This window comes from Squalius cephalus, assembly GCF_949319135.1.
Source record: "Squalius cephalus genome assembly, chromosome: 12".
Lineage (NCBI taxonomy): Eukaryota > Metazoa > Chordata > Actinopteri > Cypriniformes > Leuciscidae > Squalius > Squalius cephalus.
In genome coordinates this window covers 1,406,827-1,427,899 of record NC_137133.1, presented here as the reverse complement: position 1 = coordinate 1,427,899, position 21,073 = coordinate 1,406,827, and the positions used below count along the sequence as shown (strand labels likewise).

General features: G+C 40.9%; 1 protein-coding gene across 5 annotated transcripts in view; it reads right to left on the bottom strand.

Moving 5' to 3' along the window:
- Positions 1 to 2,422: 2,422 nt before the first annotated feature.
- arhgap18 (Rho GTPase activating protein 18) overlaps positions 2,423 to 21,073 on the bottom strand; it is a 46,564-nt gene continuing 27,913 nt past the window's right edge. For 3 of the 5 annotated variants that reach the window (XM_079887552.1, XM_079887553.1, XM_079887555.1), the window contains 11 exons: positions 19,851 to 19,999; positions 16,206 to 16,371; positions 13,577 to 13,668; positions 11,169 to 11,246; positions 10,934 to 11,093; positions 9,686 to 9,768; positions 8,600 to 8,806; positions 7,920 to 8,066; positions 6,016 to 6,131; positions 4,935 to 4,990; positions 2,423 to 2,534 (listed from right to left, as the gene is read on the bottom strand). In XM_079887552.1, the coding sequence (XP_079743678.1) occupies positions 2,443 to 2,534; positions 4,935 to 4,990; positions 6,016 to 6,131; positions 7,920 to 8,066; positions 8,600 to 8,806; positions 9,686 to 9,768; positions 10,934 to 11,093; positions 11,169 to 11,246; positions 13,577 to 13,668; positions 16,206 to 16,371; positions 19,851 to 19,999 (1,346 nt within the window). In that variant the 3' untranslated portion in view covers positions 2,423 to 2,442. Of the gene's footprint in view, positions 2,535 to 4,934; positions 4,991 to 6,015; positions 6,153 to 7,919; positions 8,067 to 8,599; positions 8,807 to 9,685; positions 9,769 to 10,933; positions 11,094 to 11,168; positions 11,247 to 13,576; positions 13,669 to 16,205; positions 16,372 to 19,850; positions 20,000 to 21,073 lie in introns of all 5 variants that reach the window. The other 2 variants (XM_079887551.1, XM_079887554.1) reach the window with 1 other exon arrangement.

Genomic DNA, 21,073 nt, shown 5'->3' with positions numbered 1-21,073 from the left:
TTTTTCTACTAAAATGAATCCTTTTTTTATTGCCCGTGTGTGAAGAGGTTGTAATCTCACATTAAAATGATCCACTTGGCGGGGTTTGCTATCACCTCTGAAAGCAAGTATTCCTATTTCTATGTGAAGGCTCCGGGTCGGATTTACCGCGGAATCCAGTGACGTGATCTGCATGCGCGCTCCCGAGCCTCTCGCCTCGTCTACTGACTTTGCAACTTATGACATGGAGTCTGCTAACACTAAGAAACGACCTGCTCCCAGCACAACACAGACTCCAACACATTGCATAGGCTAATGCAGTCAATGTAACGTTATCATGGTACGAGCATGGAGCATTAGTTCAACGTCAAGCTGATAAAAGTAGCCTATTATTGTAACATTGCGGTGGGAGTTTACCTGAGTTTCCAGCATGTTGTGTGATGCTTTCTCCGGTGTGTTGCGTCTCAGTCTGGCCGGTACCCAGAGCGTTTGCGCGTCACTCATGAGTTTGAGCACTCGCTTGTAAACGTATTGGTTGCGATCTGAAACATCACCGCTAGAGGCCGCTGAAAACTACATACTGCCCCTTTAACGCGCTCCGGCCGCTCATCCGCACAACAACAGTGCCTGGAGGCTCGAGAACGTCAAATATGTTCCAAGGTGCAAGCCTTGAAACATTCTGAAAGAAGGTTATATCTGCACAAACTTCAAAAACGCAAACCTGTGAGAACGCTGATGGCGTGCACATGCGCATTACGTGTTCAGTCTATATGTGTGCGTTTGAATATACGTGCGCAGGCGTGTAGTCCTTCCCTACAAACCAACCCTCAACAAACTACTTGTCTGGCCTTAAAAACGTATAATTCTGAATTATTTATTGCTTCCGCGTATCCATGTGAACTGGAATTATTTTGACAGTGTTTTATCTGTACAGAGGTGAAGGGAATGCCTTCACAGGGGAGAGACTAGTAGAGACTGTAGTAATGCACAGTTTTCTACCATCTTGCTGATAACGTTTCTTTAGTCATTCGGCAGTCCTGCAGCCTGAACCACTGTAGTAAACCACCCTTACACCTTCACCATATCAGGAGACCAATCCCAGAAGGCCTTTCGGGAACACTAAATGAGTTAAAGACCAAAACATGTTAGGATTCTCCTTCTCTATGCTACGCACCATCACTGACCAGACCAGAGATTAAAATACAGCGGACAAAGTTGAGGAATTACACATTTATTTACAAAAACATTTAGTGGTTATTTTAGAAGCATTAAACATACAGCAACAGTCATCTTCAGCCACGTTCACAGTAAAAGCATAACATCAGCGATTGATGTAGAAGTTTAATAAAAAAAAAAATCACAGCTCAAAACTACTCATTTAAATGACATCTGCATCATGGTAAATAACAGAGAAGGTCAGGTTAAGTGCCAAGTGTTTCCCTCCATTGAAGTACTTCTTGAGGTCTGTGTTCAGCTGAGAAACTGCCGGTTTCAGTCAGAATCCTTTAGAGATCTGCAATATCCTGTGACTTGTGTTCTCCAACATTGCGAAACATGAATAAAAAGCACATTCAAGATCCCTGGGAGCGACCGAACAAGTAATACAGAGACATTTTATTGGCAGTGAGAGCTAACATGAGACTGGGGAAATGGTCATGTGACTGATTTAAAGTAGAGATTGTTACAAAACTTCAAGAGATCATCCACATATAATCAAATGTTTAAGGAAGAAATGTTTGATATGTAGATGTACCTCAGTCCTGAAATGATCTGAGACCATTCTTCCATGTGATTTATAATTTGAAAATCTATATAGATCATGTCCAGGTCATATTTCACCCCAAAAGAGATAAATTGTGTTTTCTAATTTACAAAGACACAATATGTACTGTATTTCAGTCCATCAGTAGTGGTGAGAATCTAATGAGAATAAATACAATTACAAAAGAAAAAGTTGAAGATGCATCAAGCATACAGTAATGAGACATTAGAGGGTAATGCGTTTAATCATGATGAAAATAGTACAAAAACAATGCAAATCATCTAAATAGTCTGTCATTTCTTTTCTTTCTCGCTCTCTTCTTCTGATGTGAAATATGACCCGGGCATTTTTTGTGAGAAAACATGGAAAATTAGCATCTGGTTCTAGTACTAATCAAACAACCTGTCCTTTAAAAGCAATGAAATGTGATAAACCTGACAAAATTTTGGCTTCTAGTACAAATGATGTATGTACAACTGCCACTCGAGCACTGAATGAAACACATTTGTGTAGGTTATGGTTTAGGATTCTGTCACGGGAGAGAGATGGTTTGGTTCGAGGATGGGATCATTCAGATTGTTCGTGTTAGGCTCCGAGTCCCAGTGCCGTGATGCAGACCTGCTGATTTCCCTTTATACGCGCACCTGTGGTGGTCCAGGAGGCCGAGGCGTGACGGCTGGATTGGCATGTTTAGCTGTGGGTCAGTGCTGGACAGATTTAATGACCCACTCTGCACTGGGGTTGAGCTCCAGCAGAGCTTTGATGTACGTCTCTTCATCCAGACATCTCTCCTCTGGACAAACACACAAGCACACACACGTCACACACTGCTTCTGCTCGGCTTCTCTACAGCATCCAGGTTACGAGATGTGTTAATATAAACTCTAGGAATGTGGCGAGGATCTGATCAACTGAATGAAAAACACCTCAAAAGCCATCAGAAGATGAAGCGGCGAACCTATCAGAGCATGACCCCGATTGGCCCATAGGTGGCGCTACAGCAACCAAAATAACCGCCCAAAAACCACCTATAACTCTTAGACCGTTTGTCCTAGACTCAAGTGTCCTACACCACTGTGATCCTTGGCTCAAGGCGGACAAAATGGCTATCTCCAATTTCGATTTAGGCAGGGAAAATTTTCTGCTATGTCGAACTTTGTCCAAAACCTACTTTTGCAAACTAGTGGTTTTTCGCCTGATCGGAACCAAACCAGTCTAGGACAATTCTCTGGACTCTCTAGATCAATAATTATCAAAAAAAAAGTTGAACTTCGGCATTTGGGTGGCTGTAACAGGGTCATTTAGAAAAGGGCAAAATACACTCAAAAGCCTATAAATCCCAAAGGAAAACTCAGAACTTCACAAAAATTGGTGAGCATATGTGTCAGAACATGGTGAGGAAGCATGCTGAGTTTCATGGAGATCAGACCATAGGTGGCGCTATAACTGGGAAAAAGCTTTAAAACCATATATTTCCTGTACATTGCCTGTATTGGCTGTAAATGGTGTTTTCCATCTATTATGTCAGTGGTTACATGCTTGCTAAATAAAACTTAATAACTTTTGATGCTTTTGTGCTTAAAGGCCTTAACTGCTTGAACCCCGATAAATGCTGCTTGTGTTTAACTTGTTTTTAGTTGAGTTGTTCCTAGGGGTATAATGATACCCTCATGTCACGATTCGATACGTATCATGATACCATATTTTTGCGATACTCCAAGACATAAGGTTTAAAAAAAATGACCTGTTGATTAAAATGCTAAATTTGTTGTATTACTGCTTTGAAATAATCTGTATTGTAAAAAGCGCTATATAAATAAATGTGACTTGACATTCAAGCTATTTTAAGGTATGAAGAATATTTGTTCTAGGAAAAAACATTTAAATATGTCATTTTAGTGATCAAAGATGAGTTTTAAGGGATAAAATTATTGACAACAGGAGGACTTTAAGTTTTGTCTATTGAGAAAAGGGGACTACTTTAATATTAGTAACTAAGTTGGAAAACAGCAGTAAAGGTCCTTTCACACTGGATCACGAATAATTTGCGCGCTGGTTTTATGTTGTGATCAGCTGTTTGTGTAATGAGCACTTCCACATCGAGCGCGAATGCGCTGCGGTGAAAAACAACTTATTTTTTCTGCTTCGATGTCGATTTTCTTTTTACTTTTGCGACGACAGAAAAGGCTTCAGCCAATCACAAACTACAAGGACAACGATTTGAAAGTTGGCAATGCTATGCCACACATTGTCTAACTCGGTTATCACGACTGTGAGTGTGTTGTGTGATAGTTTTAGTCGTTGTGTAGTCCTGTGCTGTGTAGGCTAGCAGGATAAACTACATCTGTGATAGAAGGCTAACACTATTATCGTCAAAGATGATAAAGATGACAAAAGATCTTTTACTTTGAACATGTTACAAAATGTAGACTATTTAGGGCTGCTTTTAGTATACTATACATTATTGGTGTGATATCTACAGTTTCTAGTCGAATGATTTCAACTTGTTACTTCGTGTGTTACATGTAATGTGTATTGACATTACAAAACGCACTGTGTTTAGTTGAAGACGCAAAAAACTGTGGAGAAACCTCAGGGACACCTGTGTGAGAGAGAGGAGAGAGGAAACTAAGAGTGGACATTAGCATAATCCCCTTCAGACTCTCTGTTCTGTAAGATCGGGTGGAAACAAAACCTTCTTTTCTGTCTTTTAAAGAAAATGAAAAGCTCGTCTTCACTGGAGGATGATGATGAAGATGACGATGATGATGATGAAGAAGTGTCCATGTTTTCTCAACTGTCGGCGTGAAAGTTTTGGAATGTTGAAGCTCTGATCGTCACAGATGTCGCAAATTCGCGTCGCGGCTGATGTGAATGGTTTTGACGCGAACTATTCGCTTTATCGTTACGCGTCCGGTGTGAAAGGGCCTTAAGAAAGTATTTTATTCTTAATAATGTTTCGTGAATCCGACCCCTGGTTTTACATCGGACACCAAGTGGCCAAAACTGCTCATAGCACAAAAACCGTCTGTAAAATCAAACTGAAATGTCTTAGTCTTACCGTGAGCTGCATAGATCGCCAGTACGATCGGGGAAGTCTATGTTGAGGAGTCTATTCATTGAACTCTACGCAGTTGTACGGTTATCTGCACTTTATGAGTTCAGCACTGTGTGACGCTCATGAGATACTCACTGATGTTTCCTCCCATCTCATAGAGACACAGATCTTCTCTTCTCACAGACAGAGACCTGTAACACAGCTCGCAGTCAGTCTGAGCACAACACATCATTCACTGAAGTCTAGGGCTGGGTATTGACACATTTCACAATTCGATTCGATTCAATATTGATTATTGTGGATATCAGGTACAATACATGTCACATTTTCTCAAGGAAAACAAATCTCTTCACTAATGCTGTAAACTATGGGAGTCAGTTGTAGCCTATAGGCTTCATTAGCCTACTGTAATACTGAAGGTAAATGAACTGATTTGTGTACAAACACTTAAAATACACTTTTATTTATTTTTATAATAATAAAGTTATATGAAATAGAAACATTTAAATGGTGGCTGTCATTAAAACCTGCCAGATTTATTCAAACATGCATTAAAAATTGAAGAACATTAAAATTTATAATGAATATGTAATATGGTGCATATATTAATCAAAATGCTCCTCTCTAGAGTTAATATTTCTCACTGACTGACGAGTTTATGATCGCTGGATATGGTTTTTCTGAGGTAAATGTGACGTTACATGACATTGTTTACAAGCTGATTTACTGACGTCTTTCCACGGTTGAAACACTGATTGAGCGATTCCATGTCACATGATACGGACTTTGATAAGTTGTACTCTATCTTTTAACACACTTTCAGAAGCTCATTCATGTTTATCTCGCGCTGTAACTGGTGTTATTAAGGCGGAAGAGAAGATCATGTGCTTCTCTAGAGCTGAGCCAGAGCGATCTCACGCCACAGCGACAAAACGGTGTTTCTGTTTTTGAATTTCATAAGAAAATGGATGTAATTTGAAATCTGAGACTTTGTTTCATATCAATAGTAGCAAAGCACAAAGATTACTGCGATTTATTGGATGGGATGCGCTACAATGTTACATTCATTCATCAACTGAAGACAGGATGACTAATCGATTCTTGGGATTTAAGAATCGATATCGGTTCGTAAAAATTGAGAATCGATTAAAATCGAGAAATCAATATTTTTTACCCAACCCTACTGGTGCCTGAAGCTGATGGTGTGTTTGCTCACCTCTCTTGACTGAAGCGTGCCAGGACATCCGAGGCCTTCAAATCCTCCGTCAGCTGAACGGCCATGGACACCATGGAGAACTGAGGCGCCTGAACCCGTATGAAGCCTCCGTCAGCCTGAACACACACACATCTACACTACAGCCAAACATGTACTCCAGTAAAACACTCTGTCCTGGGAAACGTGTACAAACACGGGGGCCGGTTTCACAAAGCTATTTTAGAGCGGTCTATAGTGTTAGACAAGTCTAATATTTGCTCATAGACTAGTCTAATGCAAGTTAGAATGTTTCACAAAAATAAAGACTGACTTAATTTAGACCAAAAGAGTTAGACCCCTCTTACCCCCAGGCTAACTGAGGTCTAAGACTCTGTTACCTTGGCAACCAGCAGTAACACTCAGTTACATTACAAACAGCCAAAAGAAAAGGGAAAATGTCTCATAATTTACACATTTCTTCTTGTTACTACATTCTCCGCTAAATTTCCCAAGTAAAATGTCCTTGTAACTGTTAAACTCCTCCAACAAACACATATTCTCCGCTGGGGTAAACTGCACTGAGCGGCTGAATGCGCTTACTCGATCCGCCATGTTTTTTGTTTTGAAAAGTGTCTTATTTTACCCAGAATGCATTGCAGTGTAGTCCTACTTAAGATAGTCAGAGTCTTCAGTGCTTTGTGCAACGGTCTGATTTAGATGTCTATCTGAAGTCTGACTATCTACTATATCTAAGCCATAGTCAAAGTCTATCTTTGTGAAACCGGCCCCAGGTGATTCCCCAGTCACAGCCTGGACACTAAGAGCCTGACATGTGAAATAAACACGTCTTTTTTTAACGGAACAGTTTATTGAACCTTTAGATAAAATATATTTAAAAACAAAAGTTTGCATATGTTTTTGTTGAGTATCATATTTTGATCCATCAGGCTTTTATGGCTCGTACAGTCTGATATAGAGAGAATATGGAGGGAAAAACAGCTCAGTTTTATTCAGAGACTCTTATATGAGCAAATATAATAAATGCTGATATTTAAAATGGACAAAAAGAGTCAATTCTGATCTCAATCAATGAGATGTTTATTACAGTATAGCAGATACTTGCATAAAATGCATATAAATATCAACATCTGCCAATTATATGTCTTAGTCAGATATTTAAATGTTCAGTTTTATGATCAAAGCTCTGTAGTTTTAAATCATATAATGCAGTGCAATACAATGATGATTGACTGATGAACAAATAAGCCTTCCTCAAAAGCCTGATGATCATATTTTTCTAATAAATGATGTCTGGATGATCGAGTAAACCTCAGTCGCTTCAGTCCAGGTGAAATATAATAACAATATCAAAGTTATTCTTGCGTTTCCTTGATAAATCAGGTCAGATTTGACACAGAAAGACACGTGAAGCTCGAGCTGAAGGAGGACGTTTGTACAGTTAAACTGAAAGACTTTTACTGGATAAAACAGTCTAAACTATCAATCAGAGACAGGAGAACTGCAGGAGATCGAGCGACAGCAAAGTCTTCATCATTTAGAGGCTTTAGAAATATGCATATAAATGATGATACAGTAGTTTTATGTGTAGATCAAATCATGTGTCTGTATCTGCAGGATCTATTCTGTGTATGGACACAACACCCTTCGAGAGCTTTAAATCAAGTATTTCAGCCTGTCTGTGCAATAATACCCAGACTGCACTGCTCCGACAGTCCCAGCATGCAGTTGTGCTGTGCGTCCACTGGGTGTCAGAGTGGAGCTGTGCGTTTCAGTCACTCACATTCTCAAACTCTGATTCATTCAGCTGGGTGGGAAACACTGACTCACACACACACACACACACACACACACACACGTCTCTCTACACTTCAGCTCAGCGAGTCTGCAGTGTTTGTGTGATTCACCTCATTGTTCTTCTCCTGTTTGTCAGAGGCTCTCTCGCGGTCGTAGGCCATCTTCTTCAGGAGCTTTTTAACCGCTCTGTCTCTGTTCATCTTCCTCTGGTTCTCCGTGTTATGCTTGCGCACCTGATTCAGGATGAACTTGGGAATCTGAGACACAAAAAAGACTCGTTTGAGCATCATGATGTTCAAACTTCAGTTAGTCGGACATGAACTCGCTCTTCTCGCCTTTGTGTTTTGGCTTGCTTAGTTGGGGACATTTAATATTCAACAATAATATTAATCTCCTGCATTGACACCATTATATGAGAACTGAACTGAGCTGGATGATGACATCACGGCATCATGAACTAAATTAATAACTTTTTTACAACAGAAATGAACCATCACTGAACTTACTTAAGCTGGACTGTGACGCTATTTTCTTCTGGAAACAAACTTTGTTGCATTATTCTCCTGTTATCTCTGTAAAGCTGCTTTGAAACACTCTGTACTGTAAAAAGCGCTATATAAATAAAGCTGACTAGACTTGACTTCTACCACTGACAAGCAAAATGACTTGAGATATTACATTTTCCAAGTCATTTCGCTTCTCAAGTGAACGTATCTTGATTTTCTGATCTGTTTTGATGGAAAGCCAGAGGAAAGCATTGCTCATCCGCGAGGTGTGGGGCGTGACGCACCGTCCAGAGCAGGTTCTGGTAGCGGATGAGCAGCCGGACGATGTTGGCGGTGCCGGTGGCCATGGCGAACTCCTGCTGTTCACTGATCTTACTGCGGAAGCCCTTACACATGAAGATGTTGGGCGCCATCACCACCGCCACGTTGTTCAGGGTCATCTTATTCCTGTCCTTACGGTCGATCACCCGCTGGAAGAACTCCATCAGAGCCTGAAAGACACAGTCGGATCCGGTGAGGTCCGGTGTTCAAGTGAATGTGGACTAAACTCATCCCGGACAGCGACATAGGCCTCGTTACACTGTCAGTGAAATGTGACCCAATTCCGATTGTTTGCTCATATGTGACACAGATCGGATGTGTTCTATGACCGTGTAAACAGGAAAAAAACGGATATTTCGAGATCGGTTTCAGGCCTCATTCATATGTGGAAATAAATCAGATATAAATCAGATATGTGCCAATGACTGTCATGTGAACAGGCAGATCGGGTTTTCTGAGGCATTAGGCGACGTCTCCGCGGTTTAATGACGAGAGAAACCCTGACGCGCTTCTGCAAAGAGACGGATGGACACGTCGTGTCGTCGTAGGAGAGGAATGTGGACACACGCTGACACGCTTGTTGTACACAACCAAATTTCAGACTGACCGCTCCTCGTTAAAGCCCGCCACAATCTGCTCCCGCAGTCCTGAGATCTCTCTCACACAATAACTGAAGCACATGTGCGATGATGGCACTGTTCGTCCTCCTTCGCCTCATAATCATGGTGATGTTTGGTGAACTTCGCATATATCGCAGAGCTAGCATCAAGCATATTTCACATCCGCCCATCTGTGCAAGAGAAGTTAACCCTTTAAGCATGCGCGATGCTTCAGATAGTACGGCAAGTGTAAACACATGAATCGGATATGGGTCACAGCTGAAAGAACGTGTAAACGGACGGTCAGAAAAATCAGAATTGGGCATCAAGACCTGCAGTGTAAACGAGGCCATAGTGTCGGCCCACATCTGGTAAGTGTGGATTCCATGCGTCCGAGATCTGGGCCGACTCTCGTGTTGTTGTCTGGGACGTGAGTGCGAGCGGGCGTACCTTGAGCGTGTCTCTGTTGGGTTCTGGGAGCAGGAGCACCAGCAGATTGAGCGCCTGTAGCTGCTGTTTCTTAGTGGGCAGCTCTGCTCACAACAGACACAATCACAACCATCAGTTACACACACACAGATCAGATCACACACACTTTAAAGGGATAGTTCACTTTGAAATTAAATTTTGGTATGTTTTAGCTTACCTCAAGGGCATCCAAGATGTAGGTGTCTTTTTTTCCGCAGTAGTTTCAATTTTGATATTTTTAGGTCAAACCGTTCTTGTCTGTCAGTCATATAATGCAGGTCTATGGTCACTGTCTCAAAGAGCATGCACAGAGTCCAAATTAAACAATTCCCCATCGTCCAAATTAAACAATTCCCCATCGTAAGTTCACATTGATGGCCTAAGACACGAAACGAGCGGTTTGTGTGAGAAAACGAACAGTATTTATAGCGTTTTTAGCTCTTATAACACAGCCGCGTTCAAATGATCTGAGGGCTCGGGCGGGTATATATATATACACTAGACGTCGCCTTGGCTACGGCAGTTCATTGGAACGAATGCCGTAGGCAAGGCGGAATCTATTCTAGTGTATATATATCTATGCACGAGTCTGCGCACACGTCACACACCAGGATGCGCCCGCGCCCTCAGATCACTTGGACGTGGCTGTGTATAAGAGGTAAAAAACGATATAAATACTGTTCGTTTTCTCACACAAACCGCTCGTTTCGTGTCTTAGGCCATCAGTGTGTACTTACGATGGGGAATTGTTTAATTTGGACTCTGTGCATGCTCTTTGAGACAGTGACCACAGACCTGCATTAAATGACTGACAGACAAGAACGGTTTGACCTAAAAATATCAAAATTGAAACTACTGCGGAAAAAAAGACACCTACATCTTGGATGCCCTTGAGGTAAGCTAAAACATACCAAAATTTAATTTCAAAGTGAACTATCCCTTTAAAGGCCCCCATATACTAACAGCAAAGTTCTTTCCGCTTACGGATAAAAGTATGTTAGAAATACCTTTTCAGCGATATGCTGTTATTGAACATGCTGATGCCGCCCACATTTACATGAATATGTAAATATGTGCTAATGCGAAGTGCCCAAAACACTCACTGCCAATAGAAAACCATTTAAAAAACGGCCTCTCACTGCAAAAAACGAGTTCTGTGTGATCGGGGCCTTAAGCTTCACTGTACAGACTCATGCTGCATTACAGTCTGAGCCGACGCCGCTCACTCACTCAGCACAGAGATGAAGGCGTTGAAGTACTCGACCGTCAGCAGGGGATACGGCAGCTCCCGGATGAACAGCTTCAGGAGACTCGCCGCGTCATGCTGCTTCAGGCTCTCCCACGGAAACAGGCCTTCATAAAACTTGTGTTCCAGTTCCTGACAGACGGCCTGCGAAACACACGCCAGCAAATGGGTCACGATCATGCAATGACTACAGAAATAACACACAGAAACAACACTCGCCTTCACTCTGGTAGCGGCTCCAGGTATCCGGAGAACGCCCTCCGTGTCCAAGCCCTGCTCCTCGATGTGAGACATCAGCTGAGGAACACCAGCTTAGAGTCACACTCACAGTCAGCCTCATGGACTAGCAGTGCTAGCATAAATCAGCTAATCACATACAGTACGTGCACTGTCGTTCAGCAGTTTGGGGATGGTAAGATTTTTAATGTTTCTGAAAGAAGTCTCTTCTGCATTTATTTGATCAAAACACAGTAATTTTTTTTTAAATATTATTCCAATTTAAAATAGTTTTCTGTGTGAATATATAGTAAAGTGTAATTTATTCCTGTGATCAAAGCTGAATGTTCAGCATCATTACTCCAGTCTTCAGTGTCACATGATCCTTCAGAAATCACTCTAATATGATGATTTGATGATCAAGAAACAAAATGTAAATATAAATGTAAAAGATCAGCATTTATTTGAAATAGAATATATTGTAACATTATAAATGTGTTTACTGTCACAATTTAATGCATCCTGAAGGAATAAAAGTATTAATTTACTGTAAAAATAAATAAATAAAGGGTACTGCCCCCAGACTTCTGAACGGTAGCATAACACAAACACAGTTCTCATCACATGACATTACTGAAGTCCTGAACTTCTCCTCTGGCAGATGCTGTCCTGAAAACACTATGCTTTCCTTTCCCAGAAAGCTTTAGCGCACTGGTAAAGGGGTTTTCTAGGGCGTTGCTTATGCTGGGTACACACCATAAGATTTTTTACATCTTATAAGATTTTCAAAATGTGATAGACCACAAACATGAGGACAAAAAATCCTAGATTTAAGCGTTTTGCTCCTATAGTGTGTGTGTGCCATGATGTGACAAAGACAGCACAACACACACCAACAGATCTTCAACCAGAGTCTCGACTGTGAACACAGGAAATCTCGCGAGACTTCAGAATGAGCATGACGGACAATATGCAGGAAGAAACTGCGATGATAGTGTTTGGAATGATTTTCACAGAAAATTCACGTGAAAAAAACATTGTACCCACCATTATATATAACCTTTTATACAGAAATATATTCATTCTTTATTGTCTTTATTTATTCTTTAGTGGATTTATTGTCTCTTTAGAAAACGTTATTTAATCCCTCTACAGAACCTCACAGCTTCTTGCAAGTGTGTGTGTGTGTGTGTGTGTGTGTGTGTGTGTGTGTGTGTGTGTGTGTGTGTGTGTGTGTTTATTTATGTGATTTGTGAGGACACAAATTTGTATAATGACATGGGTATTACACTGGTATTACAATTTGAACGTGATTTATGAGGACATTTCCTGAGTCCTCATAATTCAAATGGCTTTAAAAACATACTAAGCAGTGTTTTATTAAAAATGTAAAAATGCAGAATGTTTCCTGTGATGGGTAGGTTTAGGGATGGGGCAGTGTAAGGGGATAGAATATACAGTTTGTCCAGTATAAAAACCATTACGCCCATGGAATGTCCTCACAAATCACATAAACAAAGCTGAGTGTGTGTGTGTGTGTGTGTGTGTGTGTGTGTGTGTGTGTGTGTGTGTGTGTGTGTGTGTGTGTGTGTGTGTGTGTGTGTGAATGACCGTGTCTTCCATCATCTCGCTTTCTGATTGGATATTGTTTCCTTTCACGTGATAATCTCCAGAGCGTGCGCGTTTGTCCTCAGGGTTCCCCCCCCACACACACACATCAGGATTTCTGATCGTAAATATTAAACATGTTGAATATTTACGAGTCGCGATCGGGGCGGCTCCGACGTTCTTCCGATCAGGTTCGGACACTCTCAACACACCTCACACCAAGGGGAAATCTGATAAGATAATCTGTAGAACCATCAAGATAATCGGGACACAGCTAGGATTGTCGGAAGGGGGGAAATCGGCCCAAAATCAGCCCGATTATCTTTTGGTGTGTGCCCAGCATTACATGTCCACCCTCAGCTCTCTATGGCATCCGGGGCTGGGTTGTAACATTCAGATTTGTTGTATCAAATACAAAATAATGCAGTGTAAATGTGTATGTTTCGGTCACACTTTAGTTTAGGGTCCAATTCTCACTATTAACTATCCCTTAAACTCCTGATTACTGCTTATTAATAGTTAGTAAGGTAGTTGTTAAGCTTAGGTATTGGGTGATTAAGGGATGTAGAATATGGTCATGAAGAATAAGGCATTAATATGTGCTTTATAAGTACTAATAAACAGCCAATATCCTACTAATATGCATGCTAATACTAGTTAATAGAGAGAATTGGCTCTTAAACTGAAGTGTTACCCGTGTTTCGTATCTCAGGGGACGTCAGGGAGAGCTGTGGGGGTCTGTGAGTTATGAGCGGCCCTGTCTCGGCTAGCGTCCCGATATAGATCTGGCTCTGCTCTCTTACATGCTGCAGTATGAGAGGCACTTTGGTTCCTGGGTTCCTCCGCTGGTCTTGATCCAGGAGCGTAGAGAGAGGAACGCCAAACAAACCCGACTCTACGGATGACACAACAAGATTTCTTATTCAGTCTTCAGAACTAGTTTGACCAACTAGCAGTTAGACGAGGGATAATCAGACCTTCCTGTTCATATTCAAGTTACACAGCTTTTTTCATGTTTCCTAAATAATAATAATAATAAAAATACATTTTATTTAAAGGCGCCTTTCATGGCACTCAAGGACACCTTACAAAATTCATAAAAAGACATTAAACAATCAAACCAGTACAGCAAAAACATTAAATCACATAAAAGCCTGCCTAAACAGATACGTTTTAAGACGAGATTTAAAAACTGAGAGACTAGAACTGTTGCGAACTTCTACTGGGAGAGAGTTCCATAAATGTGGAGCAGCATAGCCGAAAGCTCGTGACCCCATAGAAGTTGTCCGAGTGCGTGGCAGAACAAGTGAAAGTGCAGAAGCAGATCTTAGAGTGCGGGAAGGAGTGTGTATATGAAGAAGATCTTGAAGATATTGAAGGAGCCAAGTTGTTAAGTGCTTTGTAAGTTAAAGGGGGGGTGAAATGCTATTTCATGCATACTGAGTTTTTTACACTGGTAAAGAGTTGGATTCCCATGCTAAACATGGACAAAGTTTCAAAAACTAAGTTGTACGTTTGAAGGAGTATTTTTGTTCCAAAAATACTCCTTCCGGTTTGTCACAAGTTTCGGAAAGTTTTTTTCGAGTATGGCTCTGTCTTACGTAAGATAGAGCGGAATTTCCTTATATGGGTCCTAAGGGCACTTCTCCGGTAAGATCGCGGCCGCGCGCGCACTCGTAGACCAGAGCAAGAGAGTGAAAGCAGTTCGCCATCAAAGCGCCCTGCCCGGCTTTTGGGAAGTCAATGTCACCAAAGAAGTGTGTTTTTGGTTGCCAGGGCAAGACAACCCTGCACAGATTCCCAAAGAACCCAGCGTTAAGGCACCCGTGGATGGAGTTTGTTTTCCTGAGCATAAACGGAGGTTGTGTAAGACTGTTTGTTCCCTGCATTTCGACGATGATTGTTTTATGAACAAAGCCCATATCGACGGATTTGCAGATCGTCTAATGCTTAAGGATCGAGCAGTCACAATGATAAAGGTTCGCAGTCGTGCGTTGGAACGGTGAGTAAAACTGTTGAACAAATGTCTCTGTGTGTTGTTGTTAGATCAGTTAGCACAGCTTTAGCTTCGCCCACACGGCCCGCCCCCAGCCGCTCGGTTTTTTCCGGAAAGACTCGGTACAGCCAATCTTTCAATTAAAAATATAATAAAACAAAAGACTTTTTGGAGATATGAAGGATGCAATATTACTCTATAGGTACTCAAGATTAACAGGAGATTGAGTGAAAATGAGCATTTCACCCCCCCTTTAAAAGTAAAATTTTAAAATTCACACGGAATTTAACTGGAAGCCAATGCAACATCTGTAAAACAGGAGAAATGTGTTCAAAGGTGGAAGTTTTGGTAATGACTCGATCTGCAGCATTTTGTACTAACTGTAATTTATGGAGAGATTTGGAGGGAAGCCCATAAAACAAAGCATTACAATAGTCGATTCTTGATGTTACAAGAGCATGCACAAGCGTAGCAGTACTCTTGAGTGAAAGGACAGGACGCAGACGATTTATATTGCGAATATGGAAGAATGCAGAACGGGTAACTCTATTAATGTGAGATTCAAAAGACAGAGTTGTGTCAAAAATGACACCCAAACTTTTGACCTGATTCGACAGAGGAACAGAACAGTTATCTATTTCCACAGAAGAAATATTCGACTTATTTATTGTATTTTTTGAACCAACAAGAAGAATTTCTGTTTTACTGCTGTTCAATTTTTAGAAAATTACTTGAAAACCAATTTTTTAATTCACTTAAGCACTCACCAAGAGCAGAAGAGGGAAACTTTGAAGAGGGTTTAGAAGACAGGTAAAGTTGGGTGTCGTCGGCATAACAATGAAAATGGATATCATATTTCCTAAAAATGCTGCCAATAGGTAAAAGATAAATAATAAACAGAAAAGGTCCTAAAACAGAGCCCTGGGGAACACCAGTGACAACATAAGTGGGTTTTGATTTAAACTGTTTAAGTTGTACAAATTGAATGCGATCTGTGAGATAAGAACGAAACCAGCTTAAAGCCATACCAGTAATTCCAATAGATTCCAGCCTGCTCAGAAGTATGGGATGTGAAATGGTGTCAAACGCTGAACTAAGGTCAAGAAGTATAAGTATTGATAGAAGACCAGCATCAGCCGCTAGTAATAGATCATTAGAAATCTTTACAAGTGCAGTTTCAACACTGTGAAGAGCACGAAACCCTGATTGTACCTGCTCATATAAACTATTGCGAGAGAGATGTTCGCGAAGCTGAAGAGCAACCATTTTTTCCAGAATTTTTGACAAAGAATTTTGCTAATTTTCGACCTATTTCAAATCTGCCGTTTTTGTGTCAGTCCCAGGTTTCTTAAGAATAGGTGTTATAACAGCAGTTTTAAGTGCAGTAGGGACAGTACCAGTAAGAAGTGATGTACACACATATCAGAGGCACTGACCTCTCACTTTGACCTTGAGAGCTTTATGGGCCTTCACCTCGATTCCACACGTGTCGAACAGAGCGCTCATCTCAATAAGGACCAGTCTGCGAACCTTCTTCATGTCCTCAGCGGAGAGATCGCCTACTTTAGTCTGTCCCGTCTTATCCTGAGACACTCTGAAGTCCTGCGACAGGCCGGAAGAGGAGCTTTATCATCCATCACACACGACACATGATTTGAGGAATCATTAATGTCTGGAGCACAAACACTGCAGGACGACATCTTTAAGACTTAAAGGAGTAGTTCACTTCAGAATTATAGTTTCCTGATCATTTACTCTCCTCCACGTCATCCAAGATGTTCATGTCTTTCTTTCTTCAGTGGAAAAGAAATTAAGGTTTTTGAGGAAAACGTTCCAGGATGTTCCTCCATATAGTGTCTTCAATGGGGTCCAACGGGTCGAAGGTCCAGATGTGAGTTTCAGTGCAGCTTCAAAGTCTCGACACGATCCAGCCGAGGAATAAGAGTCTCATCTAGACAAACCAGCGGACATTTTATAACAAAATACACATTTATATACTTTTAACCACGAATGCTCGTCTTGCACTAGCTGTGATGCGACACACATTACGTCATCAGGTTGAAAGGTCACGCGTGACCAGGGTCCGAAATTAACACCCGCCAAGCGCCAAATGCGGGTAGATTTTCCGTTTGGCGAGTATATCTCAAAAGGCTATCCGCCACAGTGGCGGGTGAATGGTCATACCAAAATAATAAAATTGTCAGCGCGCACGCGCTCTTCTGCCTCTTAAGAACGAGCAGAGAGAGAGAGCGTGAGTGAGTGATCCCGGCCGCGCGCGCGCACTCACTATTCAGAGCGGCCAAGCGTCAAGCTTCCCCGTACTTTTTGACAAGCGTCCTTGACAGGGCGGCCAGAGCTTCTTTGCAGCTCAAGTCGGCGGCGGTGTGTACGTACAGTAGGGGTGTAACGGTACGTGTATTCGTACCGAACCGTTTCAGTACAGGGCTTTCGGTTCGGTGCACGTGTGTACCGAATGACCAAATGCAATATTTTGTGTGCGGAACATAGGTACATTTTCGTGTTTCCACACGAACATATTAAGTGGCGGAAGTCTCTGCGTTCAGCGCAAATCCAGCCCTGCAGCTGATTCTAAAGGTTTACCAGTTTTACCCGTCGTCACTCTAACCTAAACCAATGAAATCGACTGCAGGGCGAAAAAAAAGTTTTTCCGCTCCGTGTGCGCCGCCGCACTCTCCGTTCCGCGCGCGCGCGTGTGTGTGTGTGTGTGTGTGTGTGTGTGTCTGCGCCATGGTCTGCGCGCTGCGCTCTCTGCTCAATGTTCAATGTTCAATGTTCGACTCCGTGTTTGCGCTGCGCGTTCTGCTCTGTCGTTAACGGCCCAAACACTCCAATCATGTACCGATCACGCACTGGAAAAGCAAAGTCCGCTCAAATAAGGTGAAATTTCTCAGTACTAGTGGACTTCTGTTTGCTGAGCTGGTATAGTCATGCTGGCAACAATGGTAAAATGACCTGCTCTGATCACATGCTCTGGTAATAATAGCTTTGTAGGAATATATTTTATTTTGATAATTAGTAAAAAAAAAAAAGAAAAAAAAAATCTTAAATTGATTGTTGATTGATTATTGAAAAATAATAATACATTGATATATATGTTTAATATTATTTTAATATAGGGCTATTTTCTGTTCCTTTTTTTCCCCGGTGTTTCATTTAATTAGGTGATTATAAGTTTAATTATTGATGATTACAAGCTTGGAGGAATTGCAATTAATTACAGCAAATTGTGCAATTAAAGTTCATTTTTTTTCCCAGTCTTAATTTTTAAATATGAGCAGGCCTACAAGCTGGGATTGGTAATGCTAAACTGTAATCATAGTTATTTATTTATATTTTTCATTACATTTATTATGTGATATTGGTTTGAGACAGAGTATTTTATTTAGTGGAGAACTTTGCAGCAGTATTTTATTTCTTATTCTTTTTTTTATTTTATATATATTTTATTATATTAAAAAGTGTTTAAAAAAGTGTAAACAAATTGTTAAAAAAGTTTATAGTAATAAACAACCTGCAGTTTAATGTTTGCATTTCTTTTCCTTACTGTACCGAAAATAAACCGAACCGTGACTTTAAAACCGAGGTACGTACCGAACCGTGATTTTTGCGTACCGTTACACCCCTAACGTACAGTTAACGCTTTATCTGTTGACGGCGCTGAGGAAAAAGGATATGTGAAGCTCCCGCCACTGGAAGAAGCGGTCGCCGCCCATTTGTGTCCTGCTCATCAAAGCCGTGCAGAACGTCTTCAGCACTCGCGGATCGTGCACACTCCGCCGCTGGCCACGCTGCTTCTGCTTTACACACCATGGCCGTTCTTTTCTCCATAAAATTAGTTTTCTCATAGCGTTTGCAACACAATACCTTATCTCTCAGGGAACCGAGGTTATGTAAGTAACTTAACCGAGTACATTCTGCCTTCCCTTCCACATGAGTCAGGAAACAAAACTGACAAAACATTTTTATCTCACCCCAATGATAGTAATATTTCATATATTTCTCTCATTTTGATCAATATATATATAGTTTTTTTTTTTTTATTATACATTTCAAATTTTGCTCTGGACAATTTTTTATGTTTGTATTCAACATAATATGCCTATTAAGTACCGAAATGAATGCATATGTGACAAAAAAAGGCTGTTTATTATTTTGGCTGGTAAAAAATATGCTTGGCTGGTGGATTTTTCCATCTACCAGTCCCCGTGGCAGGTGAGACAAAAAGTTAATTTCGGACCCTGCGCGTGACGTAGGCAGAAGCACCGATCTAGTGTTTACAAAACAAACGTGCAAAGACTGAGTCAAACGCCATTTACAAAAAAAAAAAAAAAAAGGTAAAACAACGATTTCGGACAATTTTGAAGTTGGAGGAGAAAATTAGATGTTTTTCTCATTTTTCTCAAGTTTTTCGCCCTTCCCTACATTTGAACCGGAACACGCGTGACCTTTCAACCTGATTACGTAATGTGTGTCGCATCACAGCTAGTGCAAGAAGAGCATTCGTGGTTAAAAGTATATAAATGTTTATTTTGTTATAAAATGTCCGCTGGTTTGTCTAGATGAGACTCTTATTCCTCGGCTGGATCGTGTCGAGACTTTGAAGCTGCACTGAAACTCACATCTGGACCTTCGACCCGCTGGACCCCATTGAAGACACTATATGGAGGAACATCCTGGAGTGTTTTCCTCAAAAACCTTCATTTCTTTTCCACTGAAGAAAGAAAGACATGAACATCTTGGATGACGAGGCGGAGAGTAAACTATCAGGGAATTTTAATTCTGAAATTCCTTTAATACTAGTGTTAGTGTTCAGATCGCAGAAGTAAATATAACAGTAATAGTGATGTTTGAAAAGGGACGAGAGCAGTTCCTCAGACTGACCAGCAGAGGGCACGTTCACTCACTGAGAGCACAGATGCACATGAGTGGATTTAAATCTTTAACTTGACATTTTTGCAATATAAAAATATAATATATAAACTTCATCCTCAAGCAACCAGTCAGAGCGAGTTGCACTGGTCCAGTACACACACACACACACACACACACGCTTGACTCACGGGTAACCTGTCGTCGGCCTCGCTCTGGGGCTGGGTAACCTTCAACCCTTCTTTGTAGATAAGCGCTTGCTCGGAGAACGACACCTCCAGGTTAATGTCCGTCTCGGAGTCAGCTCCGCCCCCGGGAACATCAGGCCCCGCCCCGTTACCTAACCAAACCATAAACACACAATAACATTTCATGCTGTGTGAAACTATGACAAACACTTATGGGCAAAAACACACACTGGCGTCCTCGAGTGACACTTCAGTGATCTCACGTCACTCTCTGCTGATTAAACTAAATCAGGCTAGTCAGAGTCCAGCAATCCAACATGTCATTATATGGCAGTCGTTACCACAGTCAACTCTCTGACGATGAAGGGTTAAAGACGCTTTAACAGGTGATGTCTGATTACAGCAGCGTCTCACACCTGTAATTGTGAAAGTGTGTTTATCCCTGCATTATTATGAGCAAAGTAGAGTCAAAAAAGCAGAGCTAGCACGTCACGGCGAGTTGTTTAGCAACAGACAACAACCAATCATTAACTCGACAGTGTCTCATGCGCTATTTTAAGTTGGACAGATATTCACATGCTCTGATTAGATGGGAAACGCCTTCAGTGATGAAATATAAAGTTCTAGAAAAACCTTCTATTTGTGTTAGCATGTTTCAGCTGATTTAAGACTTTTACGCTTTTTCCATAGATCTGAAACAAGTTGTGTCCTCAACTGATGTTATTAACATTGTCAATAAGTATACTACTGTTCAAAAGTTTGGGGTCAGTAAGATTTTTAATGTTTTTAAAAGAAGTGTCTTCTGCTCACCAAGGCTTCATTTATTTGATTAAAGATACAAACAAAAACAGTAATATTGTGAAATATCATTATAATGTAAATCAGCTGTTTTCTGTGTGAATATATATAAAGTGTAATTTATTCCTGTGATCAAAGCTGAATGTTCAGCATCATTACTCCAGTCTTCAGTGTCACATGATCCTTCAGAAATCACTCTAATATGAGGATTTGATGCTCAAGAAACATTTATGATTATTATCAGTGTTGAAAACAGTTTTATACATGTTTATTTCATGATGCTATGATGAATAGAAAGTTCAAAAGAACAGCATTTATCTGAAATCTAAAGCTTTTGTAACATTAAACACGACCCTTCAAAAGTTTGGGGTCAGTAAGATTTTTAATTTTATTTTTGGGGGAAAGAAATAAAATAAATCAATACTTTT